This window comes from Haliaeetus leucocephalus, unplaced genomic scaffold (assembly GCF_000737465.1).
Source record: "Haliaeetus leucocephalus isolate CR32 unplaced genomic scaffold, Haliaeetus_leucocephalus-4.0 Scaffold228, whole genome shotgun sequence".
Taxonomy (NCBI): Eukaryota; Metazoa; Chordata; class Aves; order Accipitriformes; family Accipitridae; genus Haliaeetus; species Haliaeetus leucocephalus.
The window spans coordinates 12,083,939-12,108,412 of record NW_010972664.1 but is presented as its reverse complement, the minus strand read 5'-3'; the positions used below and the strand labels follow the sequence as shown (position 1 = coordinate 12,108,412).

Below are 24,474 nucleotides of genomic sequence, written 5' to 3'. Positions count from 1 at the left end.
ACTGATGCTTCTACCCTCTGAGAGGTACTGCTATGGAATTGGGTTCTCTTGAATGTATATAATTTTAAAAAATCCTGATACAATTTTTAGAGATGACACAAAAGATGTTTTATTTCCTCTAGGCTTTTTCTGTGGGTTTCTTTCCTATGAAGGAAGGGGCAAAGCATCAGTCAGCAGGTTGTGTGAGTAGCAGCAATAGGCTGTTGAAAAAAAGAGGACTTGAACAAAGCAGTCTGTCTACAGTTGTAGTTTGCGTTCCTGAGCTGTGAGGATTGACTTCCAGTTAATCCCTTTTGTAGTCTCTGTGTGATCTGTGTTGGGGTTGGTTTGTTCCCTTTTTGTTTTCTGGGGCTGAGGTTTCTTGGGCTTGTTTTGGGTTTTTTTTCTAGGTTTTGTTCTTTGTGCTCTCTCTCGCTCTCTCAATATGTATAAAATACATACATCCTTAATTTTCTTATTTTACAAGCAGAATACCCCAAACTTGGTTTGCTGACCTAAAACTCTCTTTAATTTCAAACAGGAAATGTGAACACGAATTGCTTTGCAATTGCAAAAGCAAACTGCGTTTATTCTGTGGTACCGGCCTGAGGCTGGAAAATTCCTGTGGTCTGTAGAATTGCGCATTTCTTCTCTCTCATAAATATTTCTGTGGATTCCACCAGGTGTTTGTTAGAAGCTGCCTCATTTACCTTGCTCTGGGACTTTCTATCTGTGAATGGCTTGCATGTCCTTTGCATTGTGTCATAAATTATTTCCTACTCTTGTATTTCTGAAAGAAGCGAGTGATCTGTTTTCAAATGATGGGATCCATATCCTACTTGGAGAGTTAGGAAAACAAAGAGTTACAGTGATGGTAACTTTTCCTCCCCACCTTCTTTGATCACAGATCAGCTGGCTCCAGCTTCAAGCAGTATGGCAAAGGTGAAATGAGAGAAGCCTGGTATGCGTGGCAGGGAGAGCACCATGCTGTTCTGGGTTGTGTTTAAGAAATGAGGTTCACTTAGGATTTTGTTATTAGGTTTGTCAAAAGGCATTTGTCAAGGCATCATGATACGGGCTTTCCCCTCCAGCCGGGTGTCTGTGTACAGCATACCAGCTCCATACGACTCTGAGCAGACTGCAGGGCAGGTAAGAGATACCAGCTAAGCTTTACAGTAGGAACACAGTAAATGATCTCTCTACCCACTCTGGTGTGTATTGACCTCTGTTCTTCATGTGCAAATTGTTCCTAACCAAAGAGATAACAATTCCCGCCCCCCCCCCCATTTACATAGTTTGAAATGCATGGTGCAAACAAGCAGCCAAGAAATATGTAGGTTTCGCGTGTGACATAGCTGATAACATGGAAGATATTTTCTCAATTTAAACCTCTTTAAAAACTAAAAAGGTAAATATACTAAAATACGGTACAATAGCTCTTCTTTTGTTGTCTTACTAATTGATGCCTTCCCATGTCTTTCTCTAGGAAAGTCCGCATATTCGCTACTGCCCATCCTGCCGAGAAGGCTTGTGTCAGAAGTACTGTTTCTTCAAGTGGATGAGGTTGTTTTTCTGGAGAAGATGGCTTCTAGGAACATTACCTATAGTTTCTTTAATAGTTACAGTAATCGTGCTAGTCCTGCACTATTCATTCTGTAAGTGTTACTTCCCAGCACGGTCTGGATGGGATGAGTATTTTGCACTGTGTGAATGATTGGTATGAAAAGCTCTGCACTAAGCAGATAAGCACGTAATACTTGTATAAACTACTGACTTTCTCTTCTCCTTCATGTGTTTGCTAAAGCAACAAAATGCACAATAATTAGCAGTTGGTGGTTGCACAAGAATAACGAAGGTATGTATTTTATCTCTAAATTTTTTGTCTCTGCTTGTGAATACCATCGTTATTATAACTGTCATCTTTCCCAAGAACCTATAGGAATTAACTGTCTGTCTTCTAGTCACTTCCCCAAAATGGAATGGGTACCTAACTTTTGTATGTTCCTTCCCAGATCTCAACACAGCCATTAAAACTGTATCTCTTCAGGAGGATAGTGCTGCAAAAAATGGAAGTTTAGCAATTAAAGCTTCCTGGTAGAAATGCCTTTCTGAACCCATACCTGATTCCTCTCTTTTCCTTCTGGGCATTATTCTGTCAATGGGACTGACTCAGCACTCTGGCTATTACTGCATGTTTCTCTTAAGAACTAATACCTACAGATGCCAAGGACAAATACATGCTTCTGCAAGCCTCTTGTTCTGGAAAGTTTTCCATGATGTTAGTAGGTGTGCTAATTTCTTTATCTTTTTTTTTTTTTTTCCTCAGCTCCAGCTTTCTCCTATATTTATATCGGTGGAAGTGTAGAAATTCCTAATTTGACTTATACAAATGACCTCAATGATCCAAAGTCACAGAAATTCCTCCTGCAAGCAGAAGCAATCCAAAATTATGTAAGTTCCCAGAAAAGTGTAGCAATAATTTAAAAAATATTTATTACAGAATGAGACTGGGAATGAGGAGAAGACTTCAGTTACTCACAATTTTTTTTCCTTCAAAATAATAAATTTAAAACTAGTAAATGCCTCAGTGGTGTACAGCTTTAGCAAAGTAGCTAAACAGCTGCAGCTGTGTGTCTCACAGTAAGGACAACATTTTTCTAGGTAATAAACCTGGGGGCTTCAAGGTTATGGATAAATTGTTCTTCTTAAAGGGATTAGGAGTATGTTTTTTGTTTTACTTTGCTCAAATAGTCTTCCTTGCTACATTTTTCTGTTTGATTTTTTTTTTTAAATTATAGCTCCAATTCAATGCTTAACTTTTTGTTTTGTTTTCCCTTATTCCCCACAACAATGCTTGCTTTCTTGCACTTCTTATGTGAGTTCCTATTTGTGAGATCAATACTGTTTCCTGGATACATGTGAACAGCAGTCTTAAACACAAAGAACTTCTCTGTTACCCTGTATTTCCCCAAAGAGGTAATCTAGTGTCTCAAAGCTGCTTTGTGCACAGCCAATACAAGTTGCTCATGTCCAGATTATATGCTGGAAATTTAAAGACTGAAATAAAAATATAAAGGTATTCATAAAGGCTTCTTTTTCATAGCTAATTATCAAGAGCTATCTCAATGGTCTTGAAATGTGATGTGACTTAAAAATAATATATTTTTTTTTAGTGGAAATGAATGCACATTTATGGTTCTTATTTGATACATTTTGTGAAAATGATGGATAGTACTTGTAATATGGGAGGGGTGAAGAAGAGGAAAGGAAGAAAAATTCAAATACTTTATAGCATAAGAGTTTATATTGATACTAATATCTAATGCTTTACATTTTCTTTTACCATTATTTAACTGTAAGTTTGCAGAAATACATGAGTCTTCCTCCTTGGGAAAGTACTACTTGAAGTCTGTAGTGGCTGCTTTCAGGTGCGTACTGTTCCAGCATATGGTATAAATTTGAGATATTCAGTTGTGTTTGTCTTATCTTTTTTTCCTGCATTTTAAATTAGTTATCTGGAAAAAGATGCAGAACTCTAACAGAGAATGAAAAGTGCAGAAATGCACGTAAGTATGTGAGCTAGCTAATAGTGTGACTAATGTCTTGCCCTATAGAATCCGTGAGAAAAATGAAGTCTGATTAATTGTTCCTTGGTTTATGGATTGCTTTGTAATCTATTCATCTACTTCTGATTTTTGAAATCACAGTTCAGCAGGCTTTCCCTCTACCACTTTGCAGAATCTTATTTTGGTTTTGTCTGTTTAAATGAGGTTCCTTTTTAACCTCTCAGAACAAAAAATAGAGTTATAATTTTGGGTAGGACACTCTACTTAAGTTCCTCATGAGAAATGTAAATACATTGAGCAGATAGCTACTACATTCCTGATAGGCTCTGAAAATTTCTGAAAGGTCAGTCCGTAGTACATTTTGAAAGGAGGAGTGTGACGGACTGTCTCTTTGAATTACTTAAGTAATACTTTGTATATGTACACATACAGATTGTTTACTTCAACAAGAATTGTGTGAAATGTTGTATCAAATGTATAGGCATAAAATTAAATTGTTATATGGTGCTAGCCTCAGTTAAAAAAATATTAAGGAAAATGTGTCTGGAGCGGTAATGTGATTATTGCAAGAATTTTCCGAGAGGTGTATTTTTCAGTCTCAGTGAGTACCTGTTTAAGCAGCATATTTTCAAAGTATTTCTACTGTATAGAAAAAACAATTGTTAAACAAGAGAGCTTTTTGCCACCATGTTCAGCTGCAACACTTTGCACAGCAGTTCAACTGGCTATGAAACTGTGCAAGCCAAAAATGCAGACCAGTGGAAAGCATGTCCAAAATACTAAATAAAGCGATGCGGTTTTTTCCCTCCACAGTGAAGGAGAGTCTGGACTTCGAGCTTACTACTGGAATACATTCTGGGCACCACAAGATATGGTTGCTTCTCTTAAAAAGTTAACCCCAGTGGAACAAAAAGAAATCAGTAGTAAACAAGCATCTCATACGTTCAGTTCTTCTGGGGAGGAAGATTTTGATCTTGTTGCAATGGAGCTTTTTGGTAACAATGTACCTGTCATTTAATACCTATTCTGTCTATTTGTCTTTCTCTGGTTTGTGTCTTTGTCTTGCATGGCTGATAGTTATTAAATTTCAGTTTCAGATTCCACAGAATATGATGTGATGCTAAAATCAGGTAATTATGCTTCTATCTCAACTGTTATCACTTTTGGGGAAAAAATCCTGTAACAGAAAAATGGCAGTTTCCCAGTTATTCTTATACCTGTAGGGCCTACGAACCAAACCAGACTAGGGATCTCCCTGGCCTGTGTTCCAAATAAAGTCTGGGATGAAAATACCTTACAGCTTTTATTTTGATGTTCTGACTAGAATGGTTGAAATTTAATAGTTCCTGCTGAACTGAGCTGTGGCTCCTTTTCTTCGTATCTTTTAAAAAGCTACTATACAAAATGATATGTAATTTATTTGCCTTGGAACTAGATAATTTGGGTTATTCATAGTTAGTGATCAGTCATATACTGTAGAGCTTTAATTCCCTTTGCCTGGTTTCTCCGTATCAAGCACACCTCAAAATTGACTTCATATACTTGGTGTTCTGGTTGCACAGAATGGCGTGAAGAGAAAATGGCAAAGGAAGCAGTAGGTTTCAGGCAGGGGTGGTAGCAGTTGCAGCCAAGTCCCCTCCTGCTCGCTGAGTGTGCGATGAGCCGGTGGTGGTGATGAGGGATTGTGCTTCCTTGGCCAGAGCAGGAGGAGGTGATGCATCCTGGTAGGGAAAAGGGGATGGAGCTGGAAGGTAAGGGAAAAAAAGAGACTAGAGCAGTCAAGAAGTGCGGGTAGGCAATTGTTGCCACCTCTTCTGAAATTTTACCCAATGACTTAATTTATCTTTCAACTTAACAGTTTTTCAGCCACTGATCTAGCTTCTTTTGTATAGCAGTATCCTTTGACCTGTATGCCAAGCCAGGTAACAACAGGACTCTAACTCTGATGAATCCCAAAAAGTCTTTTTATCAATGGAGGCTGCGAGTTCCTTCTAACTATGTGGTGAGACTGGTAGTTATCACTTTGCATGGTGTCACTCCAGAGAGCTGTGCATCACACCACTTATCAGCATATGATTTCCTTCTTCCTCTGCAGAACAAGATCATTACAAGGTATGATAGTACAGAACAAAGATGTTTTATTGAGCTGTACAGAAACTCTCTGAAACTGTAGCGATATCAAATTGATATTAAACAGGCTTCCAAAATCTAAGACTCCAAATACAATTTAATTTAAAATCTTGTATAAGGCAACGAAATATCTTCCATATTATCCTCCCCCCCGCCCCCCAAATGAATTAGAATCATAGAGTATCTTGAATTGGAAGGGACCCGTAAGGATCATCAAGTCCAATTCCCTGCTCCTCACGCAGGACTGCCTAAAACTAAATTGTATGACTTAAGAGTGTCATCCATGCACTCCTTGAACTCTGACAGGCTTGGTGCCGTGACCACTTCCCTGGGGAGCCTGTTGTAAATTCTCGTTGGGTTTAGTCTACATTATGACTAATTTTTAATGGTTTTGAGTTCATACAATTACTGTCACAGCTCAAAAAGATACAGACTTTAGTATTTTTAGAGTACTGTATTCTATTACATTTAGAAAATACATGTTTTATAGCAGGCAAATCCCTGTTCATAACAGTGATGGTGTGTCTATGGAAGGCTCCACCCTCAGAGTCAATGTGTAGTCCATTTGCATAAGTGAGATCAGATGATATTTAACTTTCAGTGGCCACACTGCTTCCTCTTTCCAGAGTCAAATTTCACATATGGACACATTATCCACTATGAACATCTCTTCATTAACAAAATAAATAAACAAGTTTTAGAATCTGAGGATGGATGGTTTCAAGGAGGGAATTTTTTTTTGTTCTTTTGTTTTGTGTTTTTGTTTTAAAAAGAACTTTCAGGAAGAGGCTAGCTGAGCATGCAGGTTCAGTTAACAGTGTCTGAAACGCACTTATTTAGTGGTGCTTTAACTTACTTGAGTAGGTGGTCCTCTTCAGCTCTATTAAAAGACTTATTTCTCTCCTTATGCAACAAGACACAAGAGCTTGCCATTGTTGGCATGAAGGCCAGACATGAAGTGAACACGGGGGTTTTGTAAGGATTTAGTCTTGGATTGTAGCATGGCATGGAGAATCCCGTTCCTGATGCTGGGCTGCATCTGCTCTGCTGCTGGTTATGGGTTGTTGCTGAGACTGTTACTTGATTGCATATTATTAGCAATGGCTCGGCTTTTTAGGAACTAGAAACGTAGAGTGGGCCACATGCATGAAAGCACCTAACAAAACTAACACAGGTGTATGACATAATGTGTCCAGAGAACATTGATGCAGTCAGCTGCAAGACAGAAAATTCAAGAATGTGCATTGATGTCTGTCTGTCAAAGAACCGGAACAGAATTTGGTGACTGAAATTATGTTAAAAGCCTGATGGTACCTCAAAAAAAAATTGGCTTTTTTGGGTTACTTTTATTGCCACCCTAGCAAATCTGTGTGTTTGCATATGCTTATTAGTTTTCTACTTAAGTATGTCACTAGCAGCTTTTAGCTTAGGACAGATGCAGTAGAACTAATAATAATATCTCCAATATTCGTGATGGCCAGGAATCACTTTATTTAGCTGTTATTCCTTGACGTTCAGGTCTAGGATCACAAGTGGTGACTAAAATAATTCTCACCAGTTTCTGTCAACTGCAGTAATACAGCTATTCAGTGACAAATACTAAAGAGTGAGCCAGGATTTTGAGACGTACTGTAGAAGTAGGCGTCTCATGCGGACAGCTCTTCTCATATGTGTTTGCCTTGCTATTCTGATGATACTGTGACAAAAGTTCCAGCTAGAAGATAAGCCAGGCTGTTAGCTGGGTAGAGGATCAAGGTGCTGAAAGATTTCCACATGGCACTGCAGAGGGGACTCAAACTGTTCATTTTATAAAGAATTTGACTGGAATTATGATAAAAAGAATTTAATAATGTCTGCAAAAGAGAGGTAAATCACAGATCTATTGTCTGGTGTCCCATATGGAATGGGAGCAGGGAATGACCTACTAAAGCAGAAGATGACTACTTTCAGTTTAAGGTTCAAAAATTTGATTTTAATACTGCCACTCTGGATCTCAGTGACATCAAAGAACTCAATGCAGGGCTGTGATGGAAATACTCTGTTACTGTGAGATCTGATCTTAATTGCTTTTGTTTGCTGTGCATAGAAACAGAAAAAAACTGTTAGAAATTTTTCACGCGCAGATCTGTCAGTCAATGAAAAGAAATTCAAAACATGCTGTGGATTTCAAAATGGTATAAATATAAGAGTGAATTTACAGATGCAAGAAACAGCATCTCACATTACAAGTGGTAGTGAGTTTTCAAGCTTCAGGATATAAATTAACTCATTTAAACAAAAAAAGCACAATAAGAAGAAATAGTTGCCATGCATGGGGCTTCACATCTTGTGTGACAGCTTTTGTGACATGAAACCAAGCTGAAGGTTAATAGATTGCAAATGCTTTAGGCTTGTTGCATAGATGCTGCTCAACACTGCTGCGCTGGCGTTTGTTGTCCTTTTAATGCTACCCACGACTTCTCAGTGTCACTATCACTACTTAGGTATCATAACCTGGCACTGCCTTTCTGATCCTTCTACAGGTCTGAGAACTCCAGGACACCTGTTAGGCAAGAACATCCGTGATGTTCACCCTGAATGACTAAGCCTCAATGCTGGGGAAACTCTAGCATCTTGTGTTGTATCGACTGGGTGGAAGAATAAAAGGGAAGTGGTAGCCAGGGAAATACTTCTGAAATGCAGATGACAAGAGTGGTGTTACTTCTGTGAAGTTTCTCAGCAAAGATGACTGGAATGTGGGAAATGTTTGGGGTTTTTTTTAATGCAATTTTTGTAATATTTCAGATGGTGTGGACCTGGGGCCTGGACTCCTCCTGTAGTACGTTTAACTTCATCAAGTAATGTCATGTTGCTCACCTTCTCACTGGACCGAAGAGAAGAAAGCAACATATTAAAAGCTCACTTTCAAGCTGTTCCTAAGATCAGTGAGTAATTAACAGAAATAAGCATCCGATGTAAGCACACTTACTCCTGCTGTTGCCTCTAAAAAAGTTGATATTGCCTGAACGTATCTGGGGGGAAGGAATGTTGGCATATAAGTCAGGGAATTGTCATTCTGATCCACCTTAAAAAAAAAAAAAGAAGTCTGAGAACTGAACAAAGAATAGGGTAATATTCTTTGGTCTGGGAGATTTTTCTTCCTGGTTACTACCCAAGCCATACTTCCCAGCCATTACTCTTATTACCTGGTTAACACTGAGCAATGGTAGCAGAGCAGTCAGCATAAACTTCTCCAAAGCTTATACATTTCACCTTATGTCTGTGTGGATGCTTCTTAGGCAAATACTCATCCCATGCATGTTACAAATCAGAATTGCTTCATTGTTCTGAAGATGGGCATTCCAAATGACGTATAGCCCAGGTTTTGCTACAAAATATTGCTGTTTTCAAAATTGTCTTAATTTCTGTTATATTCCTGTCTGCATTTACTATGTTATCTAAAGGGAACCAAAAGCACTAAGGACTGGATATCTAGAAGAATTCTTGGTGGAAAACGAAACCTCAAAGAGATTGTTCAAATGTGGCATGAATTTTCAGACTGAACTGACACACAAACTTCCTGGTTTACATGAAATTAATTAGAGGTTTCACTTCATTGGGCTGATTGCTTTTTTAACTTTTGAAAATGTCTACAGGAAGGTCAGAAGTAAATTGGAGGAGGAAAGTCTGTTGTGTCCACATTTAATTGCTTCTTCCACTTACTATGAAAGAACGTTTTTTAAAAATCTTTGGTCAGAGGTGTTTTGTACTTACCCTTAAATGTAATTGGATCCAAAAATAAGAGAAATTCAGCATGCTGGGGAAGTGGAAGTTACGTAATTTTCTGTCAATGCAGGCAAAACCTGAGTTTAGTACTGTCACAACCCATTCTTCTAATTCTGTACGTAGAGAAGGGACCTAGCAAGTGAAGTAGGCTCTGTACTTTACCCCAGCTGAGATAACTGTGTTCCTTGCTGATATATTTCTCTCCCAGTGTGTGGTGGTCATTATATTTCCTGGAATGGGACATTGAGTTCCCCCTATTACCCAAGTTACTACCCACCAAACATTGACTGCAGCTGGATCATCAGAGTAAGTGCTGGGAACTCTTCTGAGTCATGATGACTTTGCTTTATGATATAGACATAAAATTGGGAGAAATGACTTTCAATGTGGGTGAAATGGAGGGAAAACCTACTAAGACCACTGCACCTGACTTCTCAGGCAGAGAAGTCCTGTCCTATGTAGAAGTGCTAGCTATGGGAGGGAAACATTGCCAGCTTGCAAAAGTTTGAGTATTATTCACGGCACAAACACAGTGATGGGTAAGATGACAACTCCTAGCAGCCAGAGAAAATTGCTAGTAGTCAGAGCTTTGCTTCTGTGTTAGAAAGAAAAAATGGTCATGTAAATCATGCCTCATATGACAGATCCCACACTGTGTTTCCCTGAACTCTGCAGAAACAGGACCTTCTCTGGCTCAGAAATTCAGCTCTGGATTTCCAGCAAGCTGTTTGGCAGGACTTTAGAATCTGCTCATGATTTACACCAACTCCCTGGTGTGTTTATCTGTTGCTCCATTAAGCATTTAACTACTTCTTTTGCCTTTCCCTGGAAAAGTATGCTATTCATGTCTATGAGTTAGTAACAGTCTCTACCTTTCACCTGCTCAATGAAAATTATTAGCAGCTTGTAGCACAAAACACTCATCTATATGCAAGAAAGGGAAGAAAAAAGCTTTCTAAACCAGAGAGGTCATAGCTAATGCAATCGAGTGACCAGCTTCCATAGATATCTTAAATCTCTTATTTGACCTACTGGAACACGTGGCAGTACAAACGTAGCATGAACCTCAGATACAGTGCTTTGTGCTGGCTGCAGGAAGGCTTACACTCCTTTAGCTGTCACAGTCTGGCCAAAGTTGGGTCTAAAAAGATTTCCATATATGTTTAAAATAGCAAAGTTTTTTGATCCTTCAGAGGTGCCAATTTGCATAATAAAAAATGCAGTATTTTCAATCTGATAATAAGTAAAGCAAGATTTACCATCTTAGAAGCACGGGCTTTTTCATTTTGTGGATGCGTGTGTCAGGATATTTATCCTTTGATTTTTAGGCACCATTGCCTGACTACAAGCTCTCATTAAAAATCCTCATAATACAAATTCAAGAGAAGTCTCCAGGGTCCAGTAAATGTGATAAAGACTGGTTAGAAATTGATGGGGTTAGGTGAGTAAATACACCGTTCTCTGACATATTAATTTGCACTTCAATGTTCTGCGCAACATACCGTACTTAAGAAGAAACGTCTCACCACTTCCACTGTAGAAGGATACATTTCAGCAAAAATCAGCATACTTCCACTGAATTTCAGCAGAACAATATTCTTAATCCTGCCCTAGTACCAAATATTTGTCATTATGTTAACTTAAGCATCCTGCCTTTTCTACAGTGATAGGCATTTACTTAATTTGTTGTTCCCCTTAAGAGCAATGACATAGAAAACCACAGGATTTTATGCAGCTGCAGTTGAACTGTAAATTCCTGGCAATGGTCTGAACATGGGTGAAGAGCTTGCATCATCTGAAGTTTCATTTTTCTATACCACTTACTCTTCAGTGATTGTAATTGTTTTCTGTAATTAAGAAAAATTGCAATGTGTATGCTTAAACACCACCACCACCTGCCCCCAGAACCGCCCCCCCCATCAACCCCCAAAAACAGTATTCAGAGTAATTTGTCTCTTGGAAGGAGTGCATTGAAACCGGCAACAGCTGTTGGATTTGGCTGTATGATTCCGTTACTGGATTTGTAGCCTTTGGGTTTGCAAACCTAAATGGGAAATCTGACGTCAAGCATGCTGAAAAGCGGTTTGTGCTTATACGGTAGATTCTGACATTGATCACCTTGCTGTATTTTGTTTCAAAGTCTGCTAGGCCCAGAAAAGTTGTGGAGTGGAAGGCATTTGTAAATAGGCTTTCTAATGCCTCTGTTGGGCTGTTTTAACACTGAAAAACAGCTGATCTTTATTTATTTTAAAGCTTTTTGGCATTGGTACCCTTTAGTAAAAGGAGAGGTAGCTGGATGATAATGGTCGGTTTGGTTAGAAACTAATTATTCTCACTTTTGCCTTGTTAGATACTGTAAAGCTCTTTCAGAAAACAACAGACACAGAGAATATGGCTATTCTGTCACAATCAACTTCCATTCCGATGAACTGGTCACCCACAGAGGGTTTTATATTGAATACAAAGCCTTCAGTCACACAGACCGTAAGTGAATAAGCATGTACTTAAATTTTTAAGGAGAAACGTTCGAGAAACCATGCTTGACAGACCAACCATATACAAATCCACCTGCCTTTTTTTCTCAACCTAATTGTAAGACGCGAATGTTTAAAATGTTATGTATTTAATTCAACAAATAGATGTAAAAAATTAGATAAAAGATGCCTTTAGAAGCATCTTTTAGTACTTATTTTCTAACTTTTAACAACACTTCTGTAAAATGGGAAGTAAAATTTCTCAATTTCTGTAAATCTAATTATTTGGAATTTTGCTAACCTCTTAAAATAGCCAAACTGCAACATGAAAACAGTATGGCAGAGAGCCTCTAAGCACAGCTCGTCTGCCAACAGAAGTTAACCATCAATAGTTAGTCTTCTCTTTAAAGTCACAAATCAACATGCTATGGATCAGCTTCCAGGTTTATACAAACTAAGTTTTCACTAAGAGTCAATGAGGACTCCCTGCTAGCAGCTGTTGCACAAATATGGGTTTCTTATAGCCCTTTCCTGACTCCCCAGTCTATGTACTTCTGGATCAGCATTAGATTTTGGGGGGTGCTTCCAGAGGGTGAAACAGAGATTTTCAGGAGATACACGTATTTACTTGGGTTATTTCTTAAAGAAGATGGATCTGCAATATATTCTTTGTAAATACCTTCTCTTTCCTTTACCCAATTAACGTCTAGGTAGCTAAAGTTCCCTGTGATTTCAAGAGATCAGTTCAGTTTATGAAACCTCTTCAGATCCTCAGCTTGCGTGACTGAGTGTGGTTCTGGTCATTGCTGACTTAGAAGTATTTACGTATTAAGATCTCTGGTACAGAATCTTGCTTCATGCATTTCTTTAGAAATAAGTGGCAGATTTTGTGGTCAGTCATTCTATAGGACTCAGATATTTTCAGGGATTTCTTTTTCCACAAATGTATGTCTCTTTCTACCGGAAAAAGTTACAAACTATACCGTGTCCTACGGTGACTCTGGTTACTGCTCAAAAACAGTTCAGAGACGAGTCAAAGCGTAAGAATACCTTCTTTAACAGAGAAAATCCCCAGTCTTTATTACGTGTACAAGTCTAATTTCTGTGTGCTCTGCTCTCTTTCTAGCACTGAGCCAGCTATGAGCAGATGGCTCAAAGCCATGTAATCAATCCTTGGTCACAATCTTCGGGATCTGTATTAAGACTCACCAGGAGGGGTAGATTAGCTGTGATGTGTCAGTATCAAGTTAATCCAGTAAAGGTATTTGTGGAAGGCTATCAGAGAGCAGAATGTCTTGAGTGCCCTGGTCTTCTATGACAGCCTTGCCTGTAGCAATAGTAAGGGAGTGGGGAATAATTATTTTCTCCCATGTCTTTAGTACCTGCAGTCACCCACCTCAGATTAACTTCTTCCCACTGTCGGGAGCCTACCAAAGCACAGTTATTAAAGATCACAGGCACTGCTATGAGTTGACCTCGAAAGCAAATGCTAGCCATCAGCTGAATAACTTCAGGGAGCGGTGAAGAGAACAGAGAGACTCCTGCTTTGAGCTAGTGCTGGCTGCGCAGTGGGTGCTTTCCTCCCACCAGAGTCATGTGCAAGGCAGCAAAGAGGACTAAAAGACTCCAGATTGGAACTGATTAAATAAATGTGGGACAAATGTGTTTGGTCCTTCAATCTGATTTAGCTGCTGATTTGTCTGTGGTGCTAGTGGGGAAAAAAGAAAGTTAAGTCATCTTGGCCTGGGCAGAAAGAGTTTTTGGCTACTTATTCTTCCACAGATTTTTTTTTTTTTCCGTCCTTCTATCTGAAAAAGTAGAAGAGAACAAACATCACTGATATATTGCAAAGAAACACTTTAGCGTCGATACTAGTTGTTAGTTTAAGTGAAAGTGAAATAAATTCTTGGTGAAAGGCTGTTTCATAATGAAATTACTAGATTTGAAAAGTGTTTGATAAAGCACTTATTCACATCAGACATGAAATTGGAGTGTAGTAGCGCAGAGATTAATTTCTACAACATTTTAATGTCAGGAAATTTGTATTTCTAATACTACAGAGAATGCCTAGTTTTGACCTTTTTTTTTCTTCTCCTTAGATGCTTCTGTGTAAAATACATTACTTTAACAATTTGAAGAGGCGTTAGCTATCGGTAGTAATTATGTATCTGTGCTGAATCACTTTCAACCCTTAGAGTGAGGCAGTGAATGTGAATTTAATTCTCTAAGTCCATTTAGGTGAATATTGATTCACTTAATACAGGCTGCTTTATAAAAATCTTTGGCAGATTATGCTAAGTAAGATAGCAATTCCTTTTTTAAGATGCAATTTAGTTTATAAATGACACTAGCTTTGGTTTTTAATAACCGTTTTAATATTTCTTCACGGTACACTCCTGCATTAATGCATTTAGACTGTAACAGCATTTCTAGTGCCATTAATTTCTTATTTTTTCTAGCTTGTCCTTAGATGTGCAGATAGAACGTACATTCCTTCAAGCAATCAGTCTGAAGGCTGGAAAGGCTGCTCAGAGGGTAGTGATGAAATAGATTGTGGTAGGGCAATTATTTCTTGTTTGTGTTCTCCTGTAAACAGTTTGTTCCAGGAAGTTTAGAGACTGGCTGAAATTATCTTGAAAATATTGGTGGCTATCTTTAAGATCACATGAAGGATGTGGGTGAAAATCTAAAAGTCTGGAGAAGAGGCTGTGTAATTAATCTCTTTAAAGAGTGAGAGAACATTAAAAATGAGAAGGGAATTTTACACCAATCTTTACAAGTTAAGCTACCAAAAAAAAAAAAAAAAAAAAAAGCAAGCAACAAGTAGTCAAAATGAACTATTTGTAAACACTGAAAAAGGTATTAAAAACCAGCATGGGTTTTTTTATTTTGTTTTAGCCCTCCTCTGTGAGAGGATAAAGAGAGAAGAAGTTATACTTTGACATAGTCTTGTGTGACAAACTTATCAGTAGTAAGTAAAGGAAACACGGGGAGAAAAAATACAGAAAACTGTTTCCAGAGAATGATTACCAGTGACTCATTACCAAAATAGAAGGTTATTTTTACTGTCATTCTGCCAGTATCTGTTATTGGACATATTATAATTTTTGTTAGTGATCTAAATGATGGATTAGAGAAGATGCTTATGAAATAGGAAAAGTGCCGCACAATAGAAAAAGGGACATATTTAAGAGGGATGTATTTATAAATGATGCTCACAAGCTGGAGAATGTATATGGAGAAAATTATATTCCATTCAATAAAGACAAGAACTGAACTTAGGTAATCAAATACACATGTGGATTGCCTAAGTTGCTTTTCTGCTGAAAAATGGCTGGGGGTGATAGTGGCTCAAAAGCTGACCTAAGAGTCACAAAGTCATACGATTTTCTCTGTGTGTTTTGTGTTTGTTTGGTGTTTTGTTGTTTGGGGTTTTTGTTTGTTTGTTTGTGGGTGGGTTTTTTTTGTTGTTTTTGGTGTGTTGTTTTTTTTTTTTTTAAGTGTCACGCTAGGATGTAAGACAGAAGTTTAAAAAGATCTTCGCAGTCACCAGTAGGAAGTTTTCAGCTAGAGTACTGTATCCAAGTTGAGCACTGCACATCAAAGAAGATAGGGAACAATGAAAAGATGTCAGAAAGAGTGTCCAGAAGGTAATCCAAGGTCAGAGAGTGCAGCAGAAGTTAGGTAATGCAACAAGTCTCTCTGTCACTAGAGGCTACCAAAAGCAAGGTAGATGAATGTCTGGCAAACATGACACAGTAACATCAAGGTGACATCTGGTAGGGAGCATAGCACATGGCTGCTAGCCAGTATTTGGTTTATAAAGCATTTACAGACCTTTTTTCTTCAGGTTGTAATCCAGAACAGTTGAATTGCGGTGATGGGAAGTGTAGGCATCAGTATAAGACTTGTAAAGATGATGACAGCTGTGGGGAGGACAGTGATGAAAACAACTGCTGTAAGTATATATTTTCAGCTATTTTCCAAAAGATGGTGGAAGACAGAAGCAAGAATATGCTTATTTTAATGGATAAATGTAGTATTTCTATATATTTTTTCTAGCACAAAGCACAAGTTTCATAATAGTGAAAACAAAACATGCAGAGTATAACTAGTTCTTGGGAGAGTCTAGACAAGAAATTAATGAAGCAAAATCCAAGATAACAGTGATTTTAGTTAGATGACCTAACCACAGCTTGCTGGTGATCCTGTTAGAAGAGCACTTCTTTTCCCAGCTGCTGCCAGATCAGTACCAAATAATGTAAGGGAGAGAGATGTAATAGCTTTGGGACTTTTGCTTTTTGCCCCATGCATGGTCTCTTTACTGTAGATCCACCATGGTTACAGGTATTGCTAGTACTACTAATATCTCCCTAGTGACTTGCTGCATTTTGCCTTTATGATTTTTGCCTTGCCTAAATCTTAGGTCCTTGAGGTAGCCAGGGGTATGTCCTTCTTTGTTGAAAAAAAGAAAAAAAAATCCCTCCCACTGTTTAGAAGTCACTGTAAACAACTCATAATAAGAATAATAGTAATGGAAGCCTACTGCTGAAATCTGTCAAGATTCTCACACAGTAAACTGTGACAGCCCTTAGCCAAAAATTTATTGGAGGGAGGTGTAAAGCTCTTCCACAATTTTCTCAACTTCCACTTAAAAACAAAAAGGTTGACTTCCAGATGGTATCTACTGTGAAGATTATAACTCGTAATGCCAGTAATGCTGGTGAAGGTAAAACAACAGATTTGACAAGCCTAGCCTGCTCAGTTTAGAGTTAAGTAAAATGGGAGTGAGGACAGCTGGAGGCTCTTCTGTCTTTTTCCTCATGGACAGTGGAAACTGAAATTAGTGTGATCATTAATCAGAGTGGAACCTTCCTCCTGTCCCCTCTCCATAGAGGGACCAGCTTACACAGTACAGACTATGACTCCAGACTGGAATGTGTAGCTGTGAACAACTTTAACCAAGTAAATTAAATGTGCAAGGTTTTTTTTAATCATTTGAAACCATGGCTCCAAACACATGATGCTATCTTCTCTCTCTTATTTCAGCCTACAAAAATTGCTCCCCTTATGCATACAAATGCCTCAATGGAAAATGCTTGCTGAAACCAAATCCTGAGTGTGATGGGAAAAGAGACTGTGCAGATGGATCTGATGAAACGAACTGTGGTGTGGTAACATTTATTTTAAAATTAGTTAATGACTTGGGAAACTGAGTCAGGAGTTTGTGCTATGGTAAAGCATTATTGGATTAAGAATTCATTAAATCAGATGTAAATTTAAAAAAAACCCACAAACTCCTGGTAACATCTGTATGAAAATATCTGTCTTGAATTTTGTACAGTTTCATTTTAAATCCACTGATCCATTCTGTCTATGACGACTTATGTCAAGCAATGCACACTTCCAGGATAGACTGGTAGGTCTTAGTGCTTGTTTAAGCCAAGTGAAATGCAGCCACGGAGCTGTCTACGTAAGGAGGGCAAAGATAAGAGATTTTAGTCAAGTGAACTTTTGGAAACAGCCCAGCTTAGAATTGTGCTTAAATGTCTTTTTTAGTTACTAACCTCTTTAGAAAGCTGTGAGGGAGGATAGGCAATGATTGGTTCATTCCTGACCTGCCCATTGAGTGAAAATGGGCAAGTACCCTTACTATTTTACCAACTGAACAATAAGAAAATACTTTTCTTCCAAAAGCTTTGAGGTTCATGGATGAAAGTTTATGTATTAAGCATAGCAAAGTGCAATGACCTTGTGGTTCTTGTTACTATTTTATTTAATTATTTCTATTAGCTTGTGGAAGACAGCAGCTTAAGAAAACCAGAATTGTTGGAGGTGAAGATGCAAGATCTGGGAAGTGGCCTTGGCAAGCAAGTTTACAGATGGGGGCACATGGCCATGTATGTGGCGCATCTGTTATTTCCAATAGGTGGCTCATATCTGCTGCCCATTGCTTCCTGGATTCTGATTCTGTGAGGTATGAGGAAGTTATACTGTCATAGAGTATTTGCAGTTTAATAACCTTACAGTGTTGCTTTCAAAAGTCTGCAGTAGCTATTCCTTGTCTAGGTAAGCTGATACAGGGTATAACTCTGTGACATGATATCACTACACGAACCCTCAATATTATATTCTGCTGGCTTCAAAAGCGCTAAGTATCTGAAGTAATTATTTTGCCTCCATTGCCAGTGATTCCTGCATAATAAAACACACTGTTTTGTTAGCTTTAGGGTAAACACCATTTTTTATTTTAGAAGGCAGGGATTTTCTGAGTAGAAGCTATGGCCTCTTCTCCCAAGAAAAGGACTATTTATTGATAAGTGGAGTGTAAAACTCACCAATGTTCAGTTTAGGTAGTGTAAATTGAAAAGACATACCTTCTACGTGTGGCAAGGAGGAAATAGACTTTAATAACACACTTTTCTGACTTTCAAAGCATGGTTCATTGCAAGGGATTGGCCTTATAACACCAGGAAATTGTTGTTTTCAAAATAGTAAGTAAAAACATTATGCAATGTTCTGGGAGACAGAGACTATAGCGCATCTATCTTCCTAAGTGGTATTCTACTCCATTCACTTTGGTTTTGATGAATCTCATTAAATACTGAAAAGTAGGTAAAATAAGTAAACTGACACTGCATTACTTTCCAATGGGACATTCTAAAAACATTCTCTTTACAGATACTCCGTTCCTTCGGGATGGAGAGCATATATGGGCTTACATACAACTAATGAAAAGAACAATCGTGTAGCTATGAGATCAATCAAAAGGATTATTGTCCACCCACAGTATGACCAATCAATCTCAGACTATGATATTGCCCTGTTGGAAATGGAGACGTCTGTATTCTTCAGTGAGCTGGTACAGCCCATTTGTTTACCCAGCACCTCTAGAATATTTGTTTATGGAACTGTCTGCTATGTAACTGGCTGGGGAGCCATAAAAGAAAATAGTATGTTCATTTCCTGGATATACTTCTTGCAAGTTTGGATTAGTTTTAAACTTTAACACTGAAATATTTATAGTTGTAAGAAAAAGTACCTATGGTTTGCTTAGTAAGTCTATAAAAAGCTAGAAAATGTTCCCCTAGCTACAGTCTGTGAACTCTGAACATTTGCCTGGGTGGCAGGTGATAAGTGACAATATGCGTACGTAGGTGTCACAGACCATTGAAAAGCAAATGACCGTAGATTTACAAAACTGTGCCCATTTTCATGCTCATGGCTCATTTTATTTGGTGAATAGGTCATAAGCAATCTTACAGGTAAAGAAAATAGCAACTTACAACTATTGCACAGAAAGAATTTGTCTTTAAGTCTGTTTGACAATAGGGGGCTGTGAAATTGCAAAAAATATTGTGAAGGATCTTTGTTTTGTCTGTCTTAACCAAAGGCAATTTAATGTATGCCCCGTGAAGAGTTCTGCCCCTGTGCAGCTTGGAGGAGCAGGCTGCAGGGGGAGGCAGGGAAAAAGCAAACAGGTGGAGAGGGGTGGTGGGGCAGCCCAAGGGATCTTGGCTCTGTCTCTGCATTAAATGGGAGCCAGCTTTGAAACCCAGGCTTAGACAGCTCCTCAGCATTGCCACGGTCCCCACAACTGCGCCGAGACCTAGTAGCTAGTGTTTGATCAGAAGTCATATGCTATGGTAATTCTCACTTTCTTAATACGCCTTTTTAAAAAAAGGTTTAGATCTAGATGATAACATAATAGCCTAATGAAGTGCAAATGGCTTTACAATTGATGCCTTCTTACAATGTCTTGCTTTTTAACAAAATGATGTAGGTAATATTTAAAAGTTAATATAATGACATATGAGAAAAACATATTTTTCTATCTTACTTGTTTCATTCCCAACCCACCCTCAGAGCTGAATGAGCAAACAAACCAAAAACCAGTACTTCCTCCTATCATTCAGGTATTGAAAAAGTTACATTCACTGTTGGGCCAAAACATGACAGAGGATATTTAGTTCACAATGACACCTTATGCCAATACTATAGTACAGAATTAAGCTCTTAGCATCACTTGTGACTTACATGCTTGACTTTTTTTTTTTTTTTTAATTCTTTATTTTTCCCCTCTCAGCTTCATTCCTCAGCTCCTTCCCAGATGTGAGAGGATGGAGAATAATGTAGAAATTTCATTTAGAAGGACTTGGACAATGTTTGGATTACAGCCATAGTGTAAATATCAAAAAGCTTTGGGCGTAGTTTGAAATGGCATTCAAAATTAGTCACACTGTATGGAATCTTGTATTATAGTCATAATTTGCATGGCTTTTTTACTATTTTCTGGCAGAACAAGTTCATAAGGATAAAGACCAAGGAAATAGAAAGGTGATGCATAGGGACCTCTATGTCTAGAGGGTTATAGACAACAGCTTTCAAAAGCTGAGGGCAGGCAACAATTGAAGGGAGGGGAATTACTCTCCTGTCATCAGCTGGGTAGATTTTGAGTTTGGAGCAATTCTCTTTTGTTTTGACAAGTGGTATCTCTATTAGAAATTTGTACCACCATAACCTCTGTAATACCATTTGTATTTTTTCTAGGTCACCTTGCCAAAACACTGCAGGAAGCTCGAGTGAGAATAATTAACCAAAGTGTTTGCAACAAGCTGTACGACGATCTTATCACATCACGTATGCTGTGTGCTGGGAATCTTAATGGTGGTGTTGATGCGTGCCAGGTAATCTGGAACTTGTAGAAAAACTACAAAGTAATATTTACTTTCATTGGTAAATGGTTCAGAGTTGTCTGTTGTTTGTGGGTTTTTTCTTTTTTTCTTAGTAATAGAGTGAGATGTCTTGAGTGGATGGTTAATTTAACATGGCAATTAAAGGCTTTCCAAAATGAGGAAGGAAATTTGGCATAGATAATCTCTGAATCTCTTGAGAAATGTTGCTTTGCAAAGTCAAGGGGTAAAATGTGTTGAAAAGAATTCTTTTTCCTCTTCAACAGTTACATTTCCTATAAAAGAACAGAGCAGAGATGTAACGATAAAGGAATAAAGTTAGGGTCACCTGTGACTTTTGCTATTCATATTGATTTTTTTTTTTTCCTTTTTTGATGTCTGGGTGTGGGATTAATAAAATACTGTAACAGTGTGATGAGTAATGTTAAAGGCAAAGGTAAGAGGTTTGGTAAATGCAGTTGCAATGCTGCCTTTTAGTTTCAAATGTTCATTTATGTACATATATAATTACTAGTTTAGATTACATCATGGTATCATAAGTTATATTACCTAGTTTATTTTCACACACATGGTCAGAAACTGCTCTTTGGATGTACTTTAAGTGTCTTGACTTTGCCGTCATTCTCCTTCTCAGTTATTAGATTAGTTGTGTACTTTATCAGTATTTAAACTTATTATGATGAATAACCACTTTCAAAATTACAAACATGGTTATTACACCAGTTACTGTGGAAAGGGAGAGAAACTTGTTACTAATTTTAGACTGTGGTAATTCGATAGAAATTTTGTGTAATATATAAATTCTACTATTTTAAGGTAATAGAATAATTTTTGCAAGATCATAGCTCGTAATGGGTCAAACTTATTTATACACAATAGACTATTCACTGGATCTTCCTGCAGTCTCTAAGTTCTAATTTGATGAATTACTATTTTTCTTAAGTTTGTGCAGTTTGTCTGCACCATTCTACCTTAGACTGTGGAACTGTTTTGCTACAACATGTTGGTTTAGAGGTTTGATGTTATTCCAGAAAGTGTGTTGCTTAAGCAATGCCCTTGAATTATTAGATGGACATTTTAACGAATTTGGCTATACACCATACTGGTCGTTCCAATTTCCAACATAATATGCAGTGTTTGAGTCCTAGCATGCTGGCCCTCTGGGCTTTTAAGTTCTTAGTCTGGGTAGCATCTTCGCTATTGCTTTCTCTTCTGTCACTAGTATATTTCCTGTGCAGTGCTAGAGAGACATGGTGTCGGCAGTTCAGGAAATTCCCCACAGCACCCTGAAACCCTTTTACTACAGTTCCAGACTTGTGGGCATCCTGATTTGTTTCATTTCTTCACAGACACGTAAGGTGTGCATGTACTGCACAGGTTCTGTGAAGCTTCCAAACACCTTTCATCTTTAGAGGATGTGATACTTACAATGAGAAATACAACTTTTACTCTTTCAGACTCTGTTTTCTTATCACTCTAGGATGTACTTTGATCTCGGTTCCTCTTTATAGAATCCTTCCCCTCTCCAGCAGCATACAGCCCCTTCGGTCTTTCAGAAGCGGCTGTGTAATTGGCTGGACTGTGTAGCCTCCTTTCTCAAGCCACTTTGAGATCAGCCTCTTGCATTATCAAAACTTCCAGTGTGACAGCAGCCAGCCAGAGAGGAAGAACTGTTCTGGCTCCTTTACTTCTCTCTAGATAATTTTGTTTTGTTGTGTGATGAAGGCTTTCTATCGTTACTCTTTTTTCAGTACATGGCTTTCTTCTGACCTCTTCGATGTTTTAGCTCCAACTAGGAGCAGCAAACAAACCCCAGGGTCAACCTGGAGGCTGCTGATTGCCTTGTATGCATAAGGAACAGCTGCAGAGATGAGCTGCATTCATAACTGCTCGGAGTTCTGTTCGCAGAAGGCATACGATGTTAAAACGTGAAGGGCACAAAGTATTCGTGAGCCTGAATGCATTTTGATCCTGTGAACTGAACTAAATGAGAATTTTTACTTTTCCGCATCGCTGTACAGAGCGGCATGCTCCCTTTGAGAAGCCAGTTCTTACTTGCACATTCATTATGCTTTGTTCCTTCCTCTCCCTCTGTGAATGTAAACACAGTCTTGATTATGAAACTGCTGATAATACTTAATCATGCCTGGTTTGGTTTTGGGTTGTTCTGGTTTTTTGGGTTTGGGTTTGGGTTTGGGTTTGGTTTGGGTTGGGTTTGGTTTTGTTTTTTTTTATTGGGGGTGTCTGGTATCTTTCTGTTCTTTTTTAATACACGGTATAAGAGTTCTGCCTTCAACCTGTGAACAACTTACGGTCAAATGGTAGTAGAATTCCTACTCCCCATCCCTGTCTTCTTTTCTCCCCATTCAGCTTGTGATCAGTTGCTTCATGAATCCTCTAATGGGACATTAGCAATGAGTAATTTTTTAAGCTTCTTGCCATTGCTTTATATTGACTAGTGTGCTACTTCCATAAGTTAAAATAAATTGAAAACATATGACATCTAGCTGGGTACATTCTATCCAGAAGTAATATTCTAGTATTAAATTGTAATTTGAGAAAGAGAGGTGTAGGTATTTACTGTCCTTAAACAACCGAGCTTTTGTTACAGTGCTCTGTGTGTGTGTGCGTGCGCACTAATGGCTGAACTCCCTTCATTTTAGGGAGATTCTGGAGGTCCCTTGGCCTGCACAGGAAAGGGAAATAGGTGGTACCTTGCTGGCATTGTGAGCTGGGGTGAAGGCTGTGCTCGGCGCAATCGTCCTGGTGTATACACTAAGGTGACGGCACTTTATGACTGGATTCGTCAGAATACAAACTGATGTGCCAAGGAGAAAACGCAGATCATCTCCCTTATGAAAGCTGCGTCCTACAGTAGTCTACCACGTCCATCTCTGATGATGTAACATGAAAGTGCCATTGACTGTTTCTTTGTGAAAGAATGCACTTTCTTAATGAAGAAACTATTATTTGTTGTTCACCTAGTAGTAGCTGTTCAGATTCAGAGCAACTTCAGATTCCTTATGGATTCATCTTCCTTATCCCCAGCAGCAGAAACAGCACTGCCTTAAAACCAAAATAAAATGGGTTAGAACCTGTAACAGAAATCCAGCCAGATCTCTTTCGCAAATCTTCTCCCCTCCTTCCATCTCCCCTGCTATCTATATATCCATATATGTTTCCACATACACATATCTGAATATTCATGGCCACATCCCATATATACACCTATATATTATCTTAGTGATGTTACAGGATTCTGAACACAATTATTTCAAGTTTCTTGAAAATACAAATGCTATAATCAGTATAGTGTACAAAGCTGAGATTAATTCATTCTCTAGTTATGCTGCCGCTGCAGGACTGTTCCGTTCTGGGCTGTAACTTTTGGGTTGTCTCCTGTGTTTTCCTAAAAACATCAGATATACAGATCACAAATGTTAGGATGCAAGAAATTTTCATTAAAGAACTGGAAGAGCATCATTTAGGTTCTTTGGGACGATGTTTAAATAAGAGGAAAGAAATACTCAGCTTTAGTTCATGAAACAAAAGGAAACTTTAGTGCTTGCTTACATTCTCTTTACAATTTGAACATAGCTGTAGGGTCTGATGTTTGCAATATGTTACAAGTGTATTTCCCCAGCTCTGGCTCCAGCACACTTTGTGAATTTTTAGCATGCTCCTGGTGGGTTTGCACTGCTTTTCCTGATGTCCTCGGTCTGCAGCAAGCAGAGTTTCAGGGTCAGGATTTTTGTTTTGTATCTTTTCCCGGGCTGTGCTCACATGGCCACCACTACATTGAAAGGGACACAAAAGGAAAAGGGGTTTATGTTGTTGGATGCATCCTTGGGGTCAAAGAGAATAGAA

General features: G+C 38.3%; 1 protein-coding gene across 1 annotated transcript; it reads left to right on the top strand.

Annotated features, from left to right (window-relative positions):
• The first annotated feature begins 1,047 nt into the window (after window positions 1–1,047).
• LOC104831613 (suppressor of tumorigenicity 14 protein-like) lies at window positions 1,048–23,429 on the top strand. The gene is made up of 17 exons (XM_010567296.1): window positions 1,048–1,128; window positions 1,466–1,634; window positions 2,306–2,430; window positions 3,340–3,407; window positions 4,359–4,540; window positions 4,637–4,675; window positions 5,438–5,657; window positions 8,460–8,599; window positions 9,649–9,746; window positions 10,769–10,881; window positions 11,791–11,924; window positions 15,765–15,872; window positions 16,964–17,083; window positions 17,708–17,891; window positions 18,596–18,867; window positions 20,465–20,601; window positions 23,271–23,429. The coding sequence occupies exons 1-17, from the start codon at window positions 1,048–1,050 to the stop codon at window positions 23,427–23,429; spliced, it is 2,349 nt and encodes a 782-aa protein (XP_010565598.1).
• The last annotated feature ends 1,045 nt before the right edge of the window (window positions 23,430–24,474 follow it).

Coding starts and splice junctions, on each gene's coding strand:
- LOC104831613 (XM_010567296.1), top strand. CDS start 1,048: ATGATACGGGCTTTCCCCTCCAGCCGGGTGTCTGTGTACAGCATACCA. Junction 11,925..15,764: donor AGCCTTCAGTCACACAGACC/GTAAGTGAATAA, acceptor TTTTTTCTTCAG/GTTGTAATCCAGAACAGTTG. Junction 17,084..17,707: donor ATCTGATGAAACGAACTGTG/GTGTGGTAACAT, acceptor TATTTCTATTAG/CTTGTGGAAGACAGCAGCTT.